Source organism: Dipteris shenzhenensis, chromosome 18 (assembly GCF_047967505.1).
Source record: "Dipteris shenzhenensis isolate YYH24624 ecotype China chromosome 18, Dip_SZ_1.0, whole genome shotgun sequence".
Taxonomy (NCBI): domain Eukaryota; kingdom Viridiplantae; phylum Streptophyta; class Polypodiopsida; order Gleicheniales; family Dipteridaceae; genus Dipteris; species Dipteris shenzhenensis.
In genome coordinates, this window is record NC_141613.1 from 35,006,786 (window position 1) to 35,024,997 (window position 18,212).

The following is an 18,212-nucleotide window of genomic DNA, read 5'->3' on the forward strand; positions in this document are numbered from 1 at the left end:
GGCTATAGATTGCTGCAACAAAGAAGAGGCTCAATCAAGGCCTTAAATATGTGACACAAAAGAATCTCAACAGTAGCATAGGAAGTAGGAACAAGTTAGGCCAAGCAGGTAGTTGGATATACTATCGATAGTTGCTTCTAGTTGGCCCACTATGTGGCTTGTTGGCAATTTTATATATTGGTCAATGATTCTGTGCAGATGTAGTTCAGCCCCTTCATAAAGAGACCATTGGGGTCCTCCCAATTGTTTGGACTACAAAGCATTGTAGCCTCTAGTTAACTGCACTAGAGTGAGACCTATAGTAGGATAGACCTATATCAAGATAACTGTACTAGTAGGTAACTGCACAAGAGGTAGACCTATAGCAAGATAGGCGAGCTGAAAATGGAGAATAGGAGGGGATCAAGAGATCGAGTCAGTTTAATTATTCATTTTGTGGGTTTGTATAAGCACGTTCCACTAGCCACAGACTCAAGCAAGCTGCAAGAAAAAGCTTTGATGCAAAGCTGCACTACAATTTCACATATAGCTATACTTGGATAAGTTGATACAGGCTACCCTCAACAAAGCTACACTTCAATAGCCTTCTAGCTTCCTTGTTGTGCACACTTTCTCTCTATTGGATCACATACATGCTTTCTTATGCTATTTGTAACAAACAGTCAAGCATGTGTGAAATGAAACTTTACTACTTGTTGAAACATGTCTCTCCCCATATTTTGTACCAAAGCATGGGTAGAATGTATTCCAAACTATACACAAGAAAATAAGGGGTGTACCTATACTCTTCTTGTGTGTCAGGATCTATGCCCAAATAGCTTTTGGTAGGTTTGGGTCCCAATCTCTCTGTCAAACAATAACAAATTTTCACAAGATGGCTCCAAAGGCTTCATTACTAATTTCTACTTGACCATTTGCCTTGGGATTATAAGGAGTTGCCCCATGCATGTGATAGAATTTCTTTCCATGATCGATTCTATCAATGCATTCATAAAATGAGTGCCTTGATCCATGACTATTTCATTAGCAATCTAAATAGACAAATAATCCAATCGAAAAAATAACTTTGCTACAATAGTAGCATCATTCTTGGCCATCACTATTACTTCTTTCCACTTGGTGACAACTAGAAAATAACATTTCTCAAGGAGAAGGCTAAGGCATTAGGCCTAACATCGTAAGATAAAAGTGTCAATATTGAGATTAAATGTTAAGTCCAATGGTTTGACCTACCTACTCATTGACATGCATCACAAGTCTTCAAATGCATAAAGCTATCTTTTACTAGCATTGTCCATTAATACCTACCCAATAGGATTTTTTCATTGCATCCTAGCTAGCAAAATGCCCTCTATAGGATGAGTCATGTGATTCTTGTAGTACATCAAAGGTATATTCCATGATTAGTAGCATGACTTTGATATAAGGCCCTTCTTAGAGAGGGGTTCCCCAATACCATTGAATTGTTAGGACTAGATAATAACCTTCCTCCTTTGATTTCAATTGAAATGATGAGGAACTTCATGCATCAACAAGTATTCAACAATAAAATTCATATCATTCAGGGATAAGATAAATTCTAAAAGATCTTCACCATGCCAAATTAGGTATTCTCTTTTAGATGGCGTTGTGAAATTAGGTGCTCCTAATCTTCTAAATCGTCTACAGTCAAAGCATTACCTTTGGTCCAACATTCTAGCATTGATTGCAATTTGTAGGAATAAATTCTTCCAAAATAGTAATCCACCTTATCAAATGATCCAAAGGCTGCAACTTATTCATCATCAACTTATGCACCATTTGTCTCAACAAAGAAGATAAATTTGGATTTAAGAATGTAGTGCCTTAGTTTTTGTGTATCATATATAATTGATAAACACAATATCTCTACTCAAATATACCCTGACTGGGCCAAGGAGTAGCTTTCTACTATGGAATACCATTGAGTCAAACATCTTTAGACATACACACTGGGTTAGACAACATGCAGTAGCCTTCACTCTTTCTACTCTGAATACAAGAACTATTTTTCATAATATGGAGAAACTAATATTGGCACTTTTTGAGCCTTAGCTTCATTTGTCCAAATGCCCCTATTTTGGGATTCGCTATTCAAAATTCAAATCTCTTAGATTTTTTAGCGATTCAGTAAGAGGTAAAGTTTGAGCTACGTAATTCTTCATAAGCTTCAATAATATCCTAGCCATTGATACTATCCTAATATTCCAAGAAACTATGAGTTACAATTCCTAGGGATGAGTATCAATATCTATATCCAACTTTTAAGATGCTCGGTCACATGCTCTCCATCATATTTGGATTGACAACAAAGAGCTTATTGTACCCAATAATGTGACATATCTTTGGGGAGAAGAATAAGGTCTTAAGGATTGTTAGAGTTATACATAGCTCGCCCTACCTCAACCCAGTCCTCAACTATATATATGTCAATGATACATGAATACACTTACTTCTTCTGGGAGAAATCTTTTGTCTCACTCCTCTCTCCCTCTCCTTTCAACGTGGTATGAGAGCTATGATTGCCTCCATAATAGCACATTGAATTTTGCATATGATGATTTTTGGTAAATCTTCTTGTGAAGTCTTGCACACCAGGCCTATTCCAAGAATTTTAAGACAAAAAATGAGGGTATTTCATCGTGAAATGCAAAAGATATGGCTCACTCTCTAATTTTGACTATATCAGAAAGGGACTACCTCCCTTATAGTATGTTGACTTTTGTATATGATGCCTTTTGCCAAATCTACTCGTGTTGTCTTGTAGACCAGACCTATTCCAAGAATTTTAAGATTCAACATGAAGGAATTCTGATGTTAGATGCAAAATATATTTCTCGCTCTCTGATTTTGGCTATACCAGTGAGGGATTGCCTCCATCATAGCATGTTGAATTTTTCATATGATGCTTTTTGGTAAATTTGCCCGTGTTGTCTTGCAAACCAGGCCTATTTTTGGACCCAACATGAGGCTATTCCACTGCGGTATGCAAAGATATGGCTTACTCTCTGATTTTGGCTATATCAGACAAGGATTGCTTTTTGGTAAATCTGCCCTATATGAAAGCAACTTAAAACAAAATTATTGCTTCGCTCTTGTTTAACATCAGAATCAGGTTTGCAATTGGTGGATTTGAAACCAGGTGCATGTTTTCTCTTCATCAAATTTTCCTTCATGTAACAATTTTAGCAAATGCTACTTTTGTTAAGCTCTTATTAGTATCATAGACTTTTGCAACAAGATAATAATATATTTGACTCTTGATTTTAGGTCTCTAATTGTTTGTTTTTTAAATTATTGTCTATATGGCTCTTGCTTTTGGAACCTCCCCATGAATAATCAATACATCTCTCTATATATAGTAGGCTCTATACATAGAATTCTCTATTTATAGCCCTCTCTTCATATAGCAAGCTCTTTATATAGCATCTTCTATAGAGAGAGAGAGAGAGAGAGAGAGAGAGAGGACAAGCTACATATAGTCCATTAGCCTCTTTCTACTATGCTAACCCACATTAGCCTACTTCTATCCCAGAAAATACCAAGGACATGAAATAAGTAAACAAGGAGACTTGTATCATGTAAGAGAAATCAAAGTAAATGAGGCTATCTAGGCTAGTTGTTGTTATAACAAGACCTTCACATTATCTATCAGTCCAAACAAACTATCACTTCTGATACAACTTATTATTTTTTCTCAATGCTTGCCATTTCTATATGAAGTTGGGGATATAAATGGATATCTCTTTCCATCTTGCATGTATATGCTACATGTAGACTTATTGTGAAGTATCTATATCTCTACTCTCTCTCTCTCTCTCTCTCTCTTGTGAAGTATCTATATCTCTACTCTCTCTCTCTCTCTCTCTCTCTCTCTCTCTCTCTCTGTCTATACATATATGTACTTATATTGATTTGTGAAGCATTTATATCTATATTGATTTCATCCACACTCTCTCTCTATATGTATATATATGTACTCATATTGATTCATGTTGCCAAGAGACACATTAACATACCATAAGTCACACCACTCTTAACAAAATTGTAACGTTATTTATGAGACAAGCTCTCAAATAAACCAATGTTTTTTGTTACTTGTCCTCTATAATATACATGGATTCATTGAAAGTATGGAGATTTTTATATCAATACATATGGATATTACTCTATACTTAATCTTTCTAACAAAAGTCACACCTGGTGATACAATGATGGGACCGAGTCATGGGAATTGATTATTTAACCTATTTGAGTTCACATCTTAATACCACTCAAGCAGGGCAACAAGTTCATCTATCTTAGGCTACATTATCTCGGCAAATTTTTTTGAATTTTGTGTCGCTCATGTAGATGTTCCTTCATCCTCCTAGATGTAAATCATACAATTATTATATTTGAATCGTATAATCAAGTGTATCATTAGTTTATCAAATATAGTCATCATATTCTTACATAGATATTGCTTTAGTGCAATAACACATCAAACATCAATTGTATATATCAATATATGGTTTGCAATTGGCCTCGTGATTTATTTGTATGGGATACATTTTAGTGTATGTGTAGATGCATATTAACTCTCACATCCTTTAAGAACTAATGTAGGCTCACTACAAGGTATATATAAGTTTTTGACACCTATACCGACGAAATTTTTTTTTTTCGGCGGACAAAGCATCAAAAAATTGTCGGTGTAAGTATTAAAAAATGTGCCTTGGTATTTGTGTGGGTGTATACTGACACAAACTATCGGCATATATTGACACTACAATTCTAAGAGGCACGGTGCTTAGAGGTGCCGCACAAAGATTACAACATCGTGCTAGTCATATAGGAGATGTGACTTATCTTTGCACTCTCACAAAGCGAGAGATTTTTCAAGGAGAGATGATTGGATCTAGAGGATATGGAACCATGTACAAGATTCGTTTAATAGGTTCTCTAGGGTTCATTCAACGTAGGTGGTATGTTGGCAAGTAGTACAAGGGCATCATTAGTACACGTAGATGTGAAGCGTGAAGAGAATGGGCAATGCAGGTAGTGCATCCAGTGCTTGTGTGAGTTATTCCAGCAAAATCTGGTCCATTACACCATATTTCCATGGTGGGAGCTTGTTTGATTTCCTACTCAAACATGAAAGTTGACAAAAATGCAATGCAAGAAATTGAAAGACTAAAAACACATGCAAAATGGAAAACAAAATAAGTAGACTTCTCTTTGCCCCCCAATAACATACTAAGCTTGCAATCACTCAACACAAGATCATTCAATACTTGCAAAGATGACATCTTAACTTGTCCTAGCTTGTTGTCTGCAACATACCTTAGCTTGCAAGAAACACATGAACACAATCTAAACAAAATCAAATTGCCAGGATACAAAGTTATATGCAACAACATGGGACTTGTAATTGCTACTACATACTACAACAAAGACATAACATTGATATCTAGCAAATTCTTCATAGACAATGGTGTCAAGATATTACTTACAATTCATCGCTCTGCAACAAGACTAATGCAAGCAATAATAAATCTTTACAAATCACCACGTCCAAATACTACAAACCTTTGTACAACATTACAAACAATACTTTCAAAAATTACAAATAAAATAGAAACGTACATAACAAGAGACTTCAACATTGACTACATTATTAACAGAACAAAAGGATCATCGTCACTAAACTCCCTTATGCAATCAAACAATTTACAACAACTAATCGAAACACTTACAACAATATACGGATCCTACTAAGACCACATATGGACAATAGACAAACAATCGAACAAGAAAAATGATATAAATTAGGTTTATTGGTTTGACCATTCCATCATTTACACTACAATTTCATAATGTCCGCAACAACAATTCATGACAACTTCCATGCACTGGAAGGCCTATTGAATGAAACTCACATGGTTGGGATATATTCACAATATACTTTGCATGATCAAGATTATTAAGCTGACAAGTGAAGGAATTTTTCAAAGTACAATGGATTGTGGTGAATCATAGTTACAAGTGCAGAATACTATCACTTGGGGGGTAGCATTCATGAAATCCCATGGGCCTAAAAAATTATCTTTCAATATGATTGATGACACCAGTCTAATGTACTACCAAAATAATGGAAGGTGACATTTAAAGGGCACCGAATCTAAACATTTGAGATCACAAGGGCAAGGAGTTGGTGGAATAAGTTATGTGCTAATAGAGAGCAATGATATTGGTCATGAAGTACCTACTGAAATTGAGGATATTGATGTTGTTTGTGGGATAAGGAATGTAGTAATAGGGATAAATGGTAAATTTAGTGTTATTGATCATGAAGTACTTATTGGAATAGAGGATATTGATGCTATTTGTGGGACAAGTGATGCAATATCAAGAGTCAATGATAGATTTAATGATATTAATCATGAAGTACTTATTGAAATAGTGGATATCGATGCCATTTGTGGGACAAGTGATGCAATAAATGGGATTGATGATAATAATGACATTGGCCATGAATTTTTGACTGGGGTGCAAGACATAGATGTCATTTGTGGGACTTGGATTGATTTAGACATTAGTAACATTGGTCATGAGGGTATAAATACCGGACCAACACCTATTTGTGATACAAATAGACTTGATGTTTGCATAAAAATGGAACTAACTCAATGACATACTCAATCATATGCTTTTGGATTCAAAATATTGGCTTCAATGAACTTATCTAAAAGATTGCCATTTCCAAGGTATTACAAATTGTCACATAGTTATCAAGGCCATCCAACATTTGACTTTACAAATGAAGATGCAAGAGAAATGCAATTTGAAATGGACATCGATGTCACATCCAATAGGAAAAGAAAGCTATTAGGCTTAAAAAGAAAGTATGTAAGTGTTAAGAGGCGATGAATCATAGCACTAATTCCAAAACCCAAGAGTCATGCAATGCTATCCTAATAAAATATACAAGAAACTATAATGAAAGTATGCGGTAAGAAACTTTGCCTTAGAAGAGTTACAAAGGAGGATTGTGAGGCTATACATGTAAGTATTTAGGGTAAGACAAGGCCAAATAGACATAATCATCTTCTTCAAGAGTTTTCTTGCTTCCTTAGACAACTTGAAGGCAGCTTAAAGATAACGCTATCCAAACCTTCATTGATGCCAATAGTTAATGGACTAGTCATTTATAACTGAGGATACCAATTAAGTGGATTATCACATGGTACCTACTGGGGCATATGGGCAGAGGTTAAAGATGAAGTGATTCATAGAGTTCACAGAAATGTATGCAAGTTCAAAGGACAAAGAATCACCTTGAATGCAGCCACAACTTTAAAGCAAATCTTTTAAGACAATGCATTGCTACAACCTCATCTTCCACAAACAATGCCAGATGGAAGTATCATGTGCCAATGCCATGTTCCTCTAGGAATGACAAAGAAGGTTGTGCTAGAGTCCCACTAACAGAACATTACAAGATAGAGAAGGGAGAGAAATTTCTAGAGCTACTTTTTACAAAATTTGGCGTGGACAATTTTGCAATGTGAAGACGCCATCGAAGAAAAGAATGAAAAAATGCAAGACATATCATGAATTGAAAAATGCCATTGAACATGGTAAATGTGAGAAACCTCAAGGAAAATATCTAATGTGGAGAGCAATCCTTTACGTCATGTGCAAGATGCTAGAATAGTGTATGCTTCTTAGAGGGAGGAAGCTATTTCAGATATCAAGAGAGTCTATGTGCATCACCATTGATGGCATGGATCTGAATGTAATAACTTTTCCTACTTTTAGACGCACCCCATCTCCATTGGAGGGTAACATGGACTAAAAATACACTTGTGTGGAGTATTAGTACACGGATATAGATTCTTTTGTGATCTAACACTATTGTGTATAAAGTGGGTAACATTGCACACAAATGAGAACTCAATGAAATATTCCTTTTTCAAAAGAAATTTTTGATACTTTTTTTATCATAATTAAAAACACTATTACACAATGTCACTATGGAAAAAGAAATATACATAAAAAGTCCTAAATTTAGGTGTATTTTTCTTAGCAATTTTAAATGTGTCAAAATTTATATAATTTTAAAAAACACAATGCATAGTCCTTATGGTTTGCTAACTTTATTAAAGGAATTGAAAAATTGGGCAATTTCTTCATATGATACTAAAAAAAGGATGAACACTAGGAGATTCCAACATAACCAAAAGCCGTCTCACTCTACAAGTGCATCCTCATTTGAACCAACACCTACAACTTCATCATTATTATGGCCATTGTCATGATTTGATGATGATCTAGAAGTGGATGATCCGTCCTTCTCCACACTATCCCTGTGAAGACCTAGTGCCTATTCCATTTTCAATTGTGTGAGTGTAGAGGAGGAGGATCCAACAAGATGTGTCGCATAGGATGGAACTTTCTCAAAGAGGATATCTATTGTCTTCTTCCCTAGGCATCCATCATTTGTAAGTTGAAAATCATAAATAAGTATGTCTACTTCTCCAAGATTAAGAACATCCAATCATGGTTGGTTTTTGGTACCCCTTCTTGCCCTTTTATTTTTGGACATGAAACTATTTCTAGAGCATATTTCCCTTTCAATGGATTAGCATGCATAGCCCTAAACCATTGCACAACAATGCAAGTTACATGCCTTGCAACATAGACTTTTGAATTTGTATCACTTTTGCAATCCATAATGGATTCCCAAGAGGGTCCTCTTGAGAAAGAGTTGCAATCATAGATCCAACCTTCAAATCTTGGATAGAACCTAGTACCCACATTTCAGTGACCTCTTCTCAACTTTGACAAGATTGGTGCACCAAGATACATCTCTCGTGCAAGTATGTTGATTAAAGCTTCAACCTCAAGTGATAGACTCTAAGGTTGTGTAACTTGTTCTAAAGGAGGAAAAGTTGTTGGCCATACAAAATCATTGCACAAATTAGTAGTGCTACTCTGGAAGCCATTAAAGGATGAGGGCTTTTTCTTCAAAGAAAGTATTCCACCACATTCCATTGTATGTACTTCTAGAGTACATTTTTGCCTTCTCTATATATTGTTACGATATAGATATGTTCTTTGATCTTCTTCATTCCTTATGAGAAATTTCTTATGTAAGCTCAAGCCATTCAATCTCTTGATACAACATTCATCACCTGGTCCACCTTAAATAAATCTCCTAAAATCCTAAGTCTCTTTCAAGTGACGAACTTCAAGCCATGGAGTATAAGACTCTTTCACAAGATCCATCATCTCTTCCAAGTGAATGCAACATTTCTTCCAAGCCTCTTGGAGAATGTACTAAACATTTGATCAATTTGATTGTGAGTATGACCAACTAAGAGAAATCCAACTTTTATCTTATCAACAACTTCCTTATCCACAAGCATGCACAGGTATTCAAGACGTGTGGTTTTTGTTTTCTCTTGTTGTATTGTCAAGCAAGATATATAGGGTTCTTGGAAGGGGGCCTTCCTATGATGTGAGAATGTGATGAGTTAGTGTGATTGTTGGATTTGCATCATCATGCAAATTTGGATAGGCAAAAAACACCTCAGCTTGGAACCTTTTGTGATACATGAGACCAAGATACTTTTTGGGATTCTTCAAGATACCAAGATACTTTTTGGAATTCTTCAAGATACCAAGATACTTTTATGATACCTTTTGTGATAAAGAGACCAAGATACTTTTTGGGATTCTTCAAGCACTTTCTTTTATGCTTTGCCAAATTTGATTGTTCTTGGAGCTATTGCTCTCTATGGTACTTAAGAGCACGATTGATTTGAATTGCACGTCAAAACACTCAATTATTAGAAATAACACACACCCAAATGTTTTAGAAAATCTAATTGTACACGTAAAATACCCTATTACCTCATTCACTTGAGGTTTTTGCTCTTTTTCATACACTACATACCGTCATTCTCATTTTTTTGGAAATCTTCACATTATTGAAGAAGTTCTTCCATAATCTATTGAAATGACTATAGCTAGCAAACTGCTCATTGCTCTCTGACATCTCCTCCTTATTGAGTGTGAAAACCTCAAATCTTGTGTAATTATCCATCAAGTGCAATTTTCCTCTTGTGGGATGCACTTATGCATTCGAAGCAAAATAGCTTTCCATCCATGATACTGCCATATGTCCAATAGGCCCAATTAGACATGGATTCCTAAAACATTTTGTTCTCTTTTGTACACGTGCAAGCCTTTCATTCCCAAAGCTATGAATGCTTTTAAAGACTGATCTACAAAATTTCATACTCCCTAAACGATACTCCACCTGCTCATTCTTCAGGGGGGTGATTGTTGCATTCAAGTAATAATCTTGTTCCTCATGCGTCCTCACCACTTTCAACTTTCTCACACCTAATCTCCCCAAATAATTTTAAATACAACACACAATAGTGCACGTCTCGTTTAACTGAGCCTCAGATGTCAGGAATTGCATTCTTCTCCTATCGTAACTCGTGAATCTTTTGTGAATGTGCATCCTTCCCTTTTTTCTTAGATGCTTTAGAGGAGTAGATGCACTTTGTTCAGCTAGTGAAGGCAAAGGCACAAATGAGACTAGAGTTATCATAGGTGACAAATGGGCATCCATATCTTGCATGGTAGTGGAGGGTCATTATTTGGTTGGGTGTAGCCATTTTTGGTGAGGTTCAGGGAATTTTTTGTATATAGGTATCTTGCATGACCCATAACTTATGCATTGCTCAACAGAATTCGACAAACTTTGTCTTCAAGTTGTAGTACACATTCCAAACTTGGACATGAGACCAATATAGAATAATGATTTGGAATGAGACTATTAAAGCATTACAAGTGCTATGTTGCATGTGAAGCATGCATCCTCAAGACTCTAGGATATAGCAATTTATTTAAAAACATCAAAATTTTATTCTATACATATATGCAACCAAGTAATCATTAAAAACTACACTACATGATTTTCTCCTCAACCCAAGGACACACCTAAATGAGAATGTTAGGCATGGATTAACAGGCCTCCAGTGTTGTGCTAAAGTTTTGCTTACCCATTTGAGGGCACGCTCCATAACTTTTTTTTTATTTGTTGAAAATCAAAACGAATTGAAAATTTGGAATCCAAACTAGTGGGACTATTGCATGGTGGTCTTAAAACATTGATAGTTGTTGGTATAGGTATCTAGATTCACCTAAAATGGAAGAAGTAAAAAATGTGCAATTTGTGCATGTGCAAAGATCTTTTAATAAATCAAACACTATTTTTACAATTTTGAATTGTTTCTTTTTCCATGAACTTGCTTTGCTATATGGCTCATAAGCATGCCAACTATTGCATAAGAGAACTCAGCCAAGGGAGCTTATAGGTCACGTGGTTCAATCCATCCCAAAATATGTGCTTCACAATTTCACGGCTAGCTAGCAAGATAAGCAGTTCAGGATGTGCTTTGCCAATTTTCTACATGACACTATTGTCTCTGTCATAGATTTTGCTGAGAATTATTCATTTCAAGAACGATATGAGATACAAAGTGCTCACTGGTACAACAAGCAGATAACAATTCTTATGCATATCATGTACAGTCATTGGCTTGATTCTTCTACGAGACTGATGCCAATCTGCTTGCTGACTCATAGAAGTCTAGGTCCGTGCAACACACTTACCATTTCTACATTTCAGATGATAGGAAACATGGCATCTTATTTGTGCAGCATGCTTTTCTACTGCATTGGGAATGGTTGAAAAAGAAAAATCCCCATCGAACCTTGTGCCATCAAGCTGGCTTGTTTTATTTCTTACACTTCAAGCAAAATTGCCTTAATGGTTGAAATTTAATCCCCAACATGTTTTTGATCCGTTCATTCTCTTTTCTAGTTGCATCAAGTGAGTCTACCTTGCTATCCATTCTCTACATGCAACACTGAAATCTCACATTTTTGTCCCTATTCATTGGAAAGGGCAACTTCTTGAATACCTCTTCCAAAGCCTTCATCACTCTCCTTCTCGTACTTTTCATCATCTTGCAAGTAGGGAAATATCCTCCTAACTTATGCAAAGACAAAAAAAAAGGAGGCACCTTGAGGACCCCAAAAAAAGGATGGAATGCCAACTCTGTTGGGTTCCATTGATGAAAATCCACAACCCTCAAAATCTCCACTTATCACTCTTCGTGTGTGTTGTGTATGTGTATAGTCCTCATATTTGAGGGGGTGAGATTTTCAAAAGGCCTCCTCAAATGATGCTCATTTTAGTCAAATTTTGGGCTGATTTTTCCACAAAGAGAAAAAAGTGAGTCTTTTTTCAAGTCTTGCTTTGTTTTAGAGAGACATTAGAGATTTGTGGGAGTAAGAGGGACTTGAAGGGGGAGATCAATGGAGATGTAGGGATCCATGGTGTTGATGAAGACCCCCGAGATGCGTGGACGTGCTAGCACAAATTATGTTAGCCTCTTTGGGCTACTAGTGCTCCTTAGGGGCTACTAGTTGGTGGGATGCAACATAATAGGAATGCCTATTAGCAACAACTGGGATTGGGATTGTAAGCAAGGCAAGCCCCCTTCAAGTTTGGGAGGCAAGACTGAACACTGAGGGGGAACAATCGTAGTAGTTGAGGGCAAGTGCGGAAGGACAAATAGAGGATCATAGTAACTTGGTTTTAAACCTTGTGAGTGATTGTCAATAGAGGTGTAGGGATCCGTGGTGTAGATGAAGACCCCCGAGATGTGTGGACGTGCTAGCACAATTTATGTTTGCCTGTTTGGCCTACTAGTGCTCCTTAGGGGCTACTAGTTGGTGAAAGGCAACATATAGGAATGCCTATTGGCAACTAGGATTGGGATTGTAAGCAAGGCAAGCCCCCTTCAAGTTTGGGAGGCGAGATTGAACATTGAGGGGGAACAATTATAGTAGTCGAGGGCAAGTGCAAAAGGACAAATAGAGCATCATAGTAACTTGGTTTTAAACCTTGTGAGTGATTGTCATGAGATTGAAATTGCACTTTATGTTATGTTTCAAAGGATGAGTTTGGGCATGTTCCTTCATCTAGATATATGTTCTTGCCGTATTAGCGAACGTGCGAATCACCTTGTGAAGATTTCGCCCATGATTCACTTGCCGAAATTGCAATAAATTCTTCTATCTTAAGTGGTGTGTTGCCCCTAGTAGCTAGATTATCTAAGCACTTTCGCCAACTCCAAATCATGAGAGAGAGAGAGAGAGAGAGAGAGAGAGAGAGAGAGTGTGTGTGTGTGTGTGTGTTTATTAACAACTACAAAAAACCAAAGGGTCTCTAAGATTGAAAAAAATCCAAATACAATGAAACCTAAGGGTAGGGCCACTAAACAAGCACCCATACCCAAGGTTGATATCTATGACGAGGAAAAATAAGACACATCACGCCCTGCAAGAGAAGAAAAACCCAAAAAGACAAAACAAGGGAGAGCCCCTAGTCATCTACCAGTCGGTCAACTATCTATCTGAGTGACTAGACCTATGCATGCTGTCTATGGGACCAACTGCACCAAACAATTGAGCAGAGAATAGGAGCTCACTTGGCAATGGCTCTAAAACGAGAGAGAGAGAGAGAGAGAGAGAGAGAGAGAGATGCTCAATGCCGATGAGCCATGATAAAGCAGAGAGAGAGAGAGAGAGAGAGAGAGAGAGAGAGAGAGAGAGAGAGAGAGATGCTCAATATCAGCAAATGGAGAACACATGTTGTGCAAAAGGCACCACGCAACTGCCAATTTCAAAACAGCCTTATAAACCACATGCAAACATGCTCTCCCCAATCATAAATTTGCATACATTAATCATTAGAAATGCCAAACTAAATCCTAAACCTTTAAGATTCAAAAGGCTTGACTAGAATTAGATATTAATCGCACTAATTGTGGACATATGTCCAAGGCAGCTTTGATACTGTTCTTTATAGTGAGGAAAGGTCCTGTTACATTTGCAGAACAGCCAAGAACAATAAGACCCTCTTAACCTTTCTGCCCTTACATAGCATTTCGTTTAAAGCTCTCAAACAATTCTATTGAAGTTGAGGCCAAATAGAAGCGAGTTAAGCATGTCGGTCATTGCAAATCAGCCAGCTGCTATGAAGATAAGCTCTCATATGCAAGAAAGCGCTTGCATAGCTTTTCTAAAGCTGCTGGTGGGTGTTGCATCTTGTTCAGTTTCATGTCCCCAGACATTGCCTGCAAGAAATCTAGATGTTATTGACATTAAAAGTGACAAGGATGACGATCAAACCAAGGTACCAAAACAAGCTTCCAACATCTAACCTGATAATCATCATGGTGCTTCAAAATGAGGCGGCTAACATAAACCCTCTGCATCTTAGTAAGCCTTTGTAGAGGAGCATGTTGACCGTCTCGCCTTTTTTTCCCTAAAGCAGCTTTCAAGTCTGGCACACCAAGAAATATTAGGAGCTACAAGAGTCTGAGTCTTGATTTTCCAAAGATCGAACTCAAAACATCCAATTCACCAAAAAAAAGTCACACGTCAGACCCTTTCCACCCACAGAATAAAGGGAACTCAGACAACGACTAAAATACAAGAAACAATTAAGGAACTATCCATGCATCTAAGCAGAAATTTGAAAAGCTCACCCCTAGATAAGGGCATATGATCAATCAATTGAGAAATTCGAATTAGCTGTTTCTTAATTTATAAAAAGTGTTGCATCTTTACAAAAGAGAAGTCTCCCTGAACTCCAGCTGATGAAGGGAGCAAACCCAACAAATAGTGACCTCCAGCTGATCAAGGGAACAAGAGGGACCAGGGACACTTGGCAAAAGGTGTGGGTGTATGTGTGTTTGTGTGTGTGTGAGAGAGAGAGAGAGGGGGGGGGGCCCAGGGCACCTTGGGAAAAGGGGAGAGAGAGAGAGAGAGAGAGAGAGAGAGAGAGAAGGGGCCTCTTACCTGTTGCATCTATCTTTCCATGGCCCAACGCCTTATTAGACAGAAGCGATAAGTTCAGCTCTCAACATCATAACAGTCACACACAAGGTTATAACCAATCTAACCCACAACTGCCTCCCCCCGATCCCCTAATCCATTCACATCACACTTGGTCCCTATGCTTCTGTTCTGACATATATCTAGATGAATCCAGGAACATGCCCAAACTCATCCTCTAAAAACACCACATTGTGCAGTTTCAGTCTCATGATAGTCACTCGTAAGGTTGAAAACCATAAACTCCATCACGCATGGCATGGACTAGCTACTATGACATCATCAGCGCCCAACAGTGGGGGTAGACCATAGTATAAACACACATACAAATCCACACACCCACACATACTTGAGCATCCATTTATACAAAGGTGGATCCCAAATCCTCATCCATTAACTCTCTTTCATAAAGTTGAATCCTTATTAGGAGCATGGCTCTCACAGACGCTTGAGATTAAAAGGAAGGCTGCATTTACTTTTTCAGCTTTTAAGCCTAGAGGTAACAGAGCTGCAGAGCATACCGCAAAAATCAAGCACCTTCAAGAGCCATTGATTGGTATGAGAGAAGACGTCTAGAGAATGATCACTCTCGACATTCTTCTGAGGTCATCCAAAACTTAAACTACTCATTTGAGCATCCTTATGAAAGGTGTTTTGGCTACTATCATTTGACAGCTAGTGGGCATTTTACTTCAGAAAGAGAAGAGAGCAAAGAGCTGACGTCAAAGATCATGCTTATGGGCATCAAAAAGTATCAGCGACAATAAGCCATGTCAATAACAGAAACAAAGACTTGTCCATTTCCAAGAGCAATCCACACCTCATGGCAAAGGGTAGCATGATTATGCCAAACCCATTCCAGATTATGCGACCCAAAGCAGAAACCAGCCGAGCGAGAGCACCTATTGTCATGAAAAATGCAGAAAGAGAGAACAAAAAATAGAGACCACCTGCATTAACAGCATCTCAGCAGAATTGAAGTCTTACAAAATTCATTCAGTACTCTCTCGTAAGAGAGACACGGACATATTGTAGCATCTGGTTACACTGCCTTAAGACATTTTGATATTCCTCAATTTAGCATATTCCAGATGCTATTTTCATGTGTATAGATTGATTGTTTGTGTGGAAATCTGTTGTTTCAGGAATCTGCACACAGCATGGTCACATAGTTGGGAGCCCCCCCTATTCAGAGAGGGCATCAGTGCATATCTTGATGTTAATTGGTGAGACTAGGCTAGTGCTGTTAGAATTCCGTTCATCTCCTGTCTGTACCATAGGGAGTGAGGGCTGTTATTGTGGGTGTGCCCACCTGCAGATAATAGATTTCTCTTCTTTCTGCTAGTAGTTGGGGCGCTTTGACAGGATACATGGGCTGGAGTTAGGGCCTGGAGTTAGTGGCTGGAAGTGAACTGGTATCGGCTGTGTGTGGCCAGCCTTTGGAGCACTGGCTGGGGCCAGTCAGGCCAGCCAACCAGCAGGTTGAGTCAACCGACCAGCCAACCAGGTCAGGCCAGTCTGCCTGTCCACCAGAGGCCCCCCCTACCAGCCTATAAATACGGCTAATCTGCCCTTTGTTGTACTCCAATTTTAAAGCGGGTTTTCTCCAATGAATAAAGCAGAAGTCCCAGCACGTGTCTCTTGCATTCTCTCCACATTCATGCTCTCTTTTTCACAGTTATTCCACTACATTCCTTATGATATCAGAGCACGAGGTAGTTTGAAGCCTTGGACACAGAGAGAGCGCTTGGGACTGAAGGTATTTGCTGCTCATCAGACTGTACTGGATAATGAGAAGCGGGATTCACAGGACAGCCACCTTGCAAGCACAAGCAGCCTTTTCTTCATTTGTCTCCTACCCACACTCCCTTCACAAGAGCAAGTTCACCCCCCTGGGATGGCAGATTTGGTTGAGATGGCTGAGAAGCCTGTGAAGATCCCCGGCCTCACATTCCCAGTGGACCATCAGTTAGACAGGAACAACTACGGCATTTGGAAGGAAATGATGGAGTCTGTGTTGCAGTCTTATGACTTGGCTGATTTCACTTTAGTTGGAGTTCCATGGCCAGATCCAAAGGAGGACCTTGACCTGCTAGTCCAGAAGGAGGAGGAAACCTTGGCACAGTTATGGGATCATGTCAATGCCCGTGTACCCTCCTTCTTGTTCCTGAACTGGCACACCTCACGTGATCAATCAGTGAAACATATGGCACTGACCAAAGGGGTTCGGGACCATTTGGCCTCTATGTACAATCGGGTATCACCCATGAAGACAGTCTCCTTGGAATTGGTGCAGACAATCTTTCTTTATATGTTAAGACAGGCAATCTCCAAATGCAGAGGCCAGGGCCAAACAACTGGCCAGAAAGGCCAAAACTGGCAAATCTCCAAACACCAAGGTCAGGGCCAAATAAATGGCCAAAAAGGCCATAACTGGCTGACCAGAACTGGCCGACCTAACCGACCAGATCTGGCCGACCAGATAGGTCAGGCCTATAAAAGGCTGTAGCTCCCTGGCTACTTAACTCACCTTTTCTGGAACAGGCTGCTGCACACCTGCGCTCCAGTATTGCTGCTGCCTCTGCTTCCTCTGCCTCCACTCCTGCATCCTCTCCAGCAGAGCATCCTCTGCCTCCACTCCTGCTTCCGCTTCAACATCTCTGCCTCCTCTGCCTCAGCTTCAGCATCTCTGCCTCCTCTGCTTCAGCTCCATCATCCTCTCCTGCTGCTGCTCCAGATCAGCATCGTCTTATATCTCTACTGCTGCTGTATTATTTTCCCCAGATCTGCAGCAAACCTTTGCTCTTCTGGCAATAGGTTACTGACCCAGATCTGGTTCAGTTCCAGCTAGTGGAGCTAGTGCAGAGCCCACTTCAGTTGGCTGTTCTGGAGGACTGCTGTTTGCTCCCTCCACAGTTTCTTTCTCAGATATTTCTTATCTTGTATTGAGTTCCTTTGGTGATATATATTTCTTCTTCAGCTATCATTAGTCTTCAGTATTGTTTTATTTGTCTCCAAGAACTTTCTTTATATGGTATCAGAGCAAGGTGTGCCTATCGACACCTGAGCCTTGACCTGGAAAGCTTGGAAGATAGATCATCAACTGAAGATGTCTTCTCCTTCTTCCCCGAAGCGATCTCAGCCCGAATCGACCTCTATTCAACCACCACCCTCGTCATATGTTGAGAGAGAGTCTGCAAGGATCGAAGGTGATGAATACC

At 38.7% G+C, this 18,212-nt stretch overlaps 1 protein-coding gene across 1 annotated transcript in view; it reads right to left on the reverse strand.

The window, feature by feature from the left end:
* Positions 1 to 13,895: 13,895 nt before the first annotated feature.
* LOC147891159 (nucleolar-like protein) overlaps positions 13,896 to 18,212 on the reverse strand; it is a 30,967-nt gene continuing 26,650 nt past the window's right edge. Inside the window, exons 3-4 of the mRNA XM_087389964.1 lie at positions 14,316 to 14,437; positions 13,896 to 14,228 (exon numbers count right to left, since the gene is read on the reverse strand). Of these exons, the coding sequence (XP_087246090.1) occupies positions 14,127 to 14,228; positions 14,316 to 14,437 (224 nt within the window). The 3' untranslated portion in view covers positions 13,896 to 14,126. The remainder of the gene's footprint in view (positions 14,229 to 14,315; positions 14,438 to 18,212) is intronic.